At 65.6% G+C, this 1,168-nt stretch overlaps 1 protein-coding gene across 1 annotated transcript; it reads left to right on the top strand.

Moving 5' to 3' along the window:
* Positions 1-814: 814 nt before the first annotated feature.
* On the top strand, positions 815-1,159 carry FOXB2 (forkhead box B2; the record flags this gene model as incomplete). Its single annotated transcript, XM_010844914.1, has 1 exon — positions 815-1,159. A coding segment is annotated over exon 1 (345 nt), but the record flags the coding sequence as incomplete, so codon positions are not given.
* Positions 1,160-1,168: the final 9 nt, after the last annotated feature.

A 1,168-nucleotide genomic window follows, 5' to 3' on the forward strand; every position in this document is an offset into this window, starting at 1 on the left:
GCAGAAGCCCCTCCGCCTGCGCGCCGCATCCAGCGCCCCCGCCCCTTCTCAGGGTCTGCAAGCGCCGCCGCCGCTACAGAAACCTACAAACTTTCCCCCGACCCCCGCAACCCCGCCGCAAGGCGACCGCCTACAGCTCTACCCCCCGGATCCGCTGCTAGCTGCCGGAGAGAAGGGAGACGCGGGCTGCCAGAGCCGAGCTCCCTTCTCCTTACCTCGCCTCTCCTCTCCAGGGGCACGAGAACGCACGGCGGATTAAGGGACGGGTCATCGGTCAGCGTGCAGCGCGCTGTTCAGTCCCGCCGCCCCCGGCCTCCTGCACAACGAGGGCCAACTCGGATTTAAAGGGCCAGAGTCTTGACTGCCCAGTCCTTCCTTCCAGCTCTTTGGGCCTGCGCTTCCCTCGGACCGAGAGAAAGACGAGACGAAGCCAGAAGGAAATATGGCCCCTCCCGACTGCTCCTCCGCCAGCTCCCACGCTTAACCTCTGGCCACCCGCGGGAAGACGCCGGGGGGGTGGCGGTGAAGCTGGCACGCCCCGCTTGCAACTGTGCGCGCGGGTTCGCAGCCGTCGAGGCAAGAAGTTGCGAGCGTCGGATTACTAAATTGGCTCTAAAGGCCAAGCGCGGAGACCACAGGCAGCGGGGAGAAGGCGGGAGAGAAACGGCGAGAGGGTCAGGGGGAAAAGAGGGCAGGGTGGCGGGCCTGGGAAGGCGGAGTGCGGGTTAGCGAAGACAGCCAGGCCCCGGGAGTGGGGTGTGGAGCGACGCTGCGGTCCATTGTGGGCCAGAGGGCGGTGGAGGCGCCGGGGGCGATGCCGCGGCCGGGGAAAAGTTCGTACAGCGACCAAAAGCCTCCCTACTCTTACATCTCGCTGACCGCGATGGCCATCCAACACTCAGCGGAAAAGATGCTGCCGCTGAGCGACATCTATAAGTTCATCATGGAACGCTTCCCCTACTACCGCGAGCACACGCAGCGCTGGCAGAACAGCCTGCGCCACAACCTCTCCTTCAACGACTGCTTCATCAAGATCCCGCGGCGGCCCGACCAGCCCGGCAAGGGCAGCTTCTGGGCATTGCATCCCGACTGCGGCGACATGTTCGAGAACGGCAGCTTTCTGCGGCGCCGCAAGCGCTTCAAGGTGCTGCGCGCGGACCACCCTCAC

The sequence above is a fragment of the Bison bison genome, unplaced genomic scaffold (genome assembly GCF_000754665.1).
Source record: "Bison bison bison isolate TAMUID 2011002044 unplaced genomic scaffold, Bison_UMD1.0 scf7180017864212, whole genome shotgun sequence".
Classification (NCBI taxonomy): Eukaryota; Metazoa; Chordata; class Mammalia; order Artiodactyla; family Bovidae; genus Bison; species Bison bison.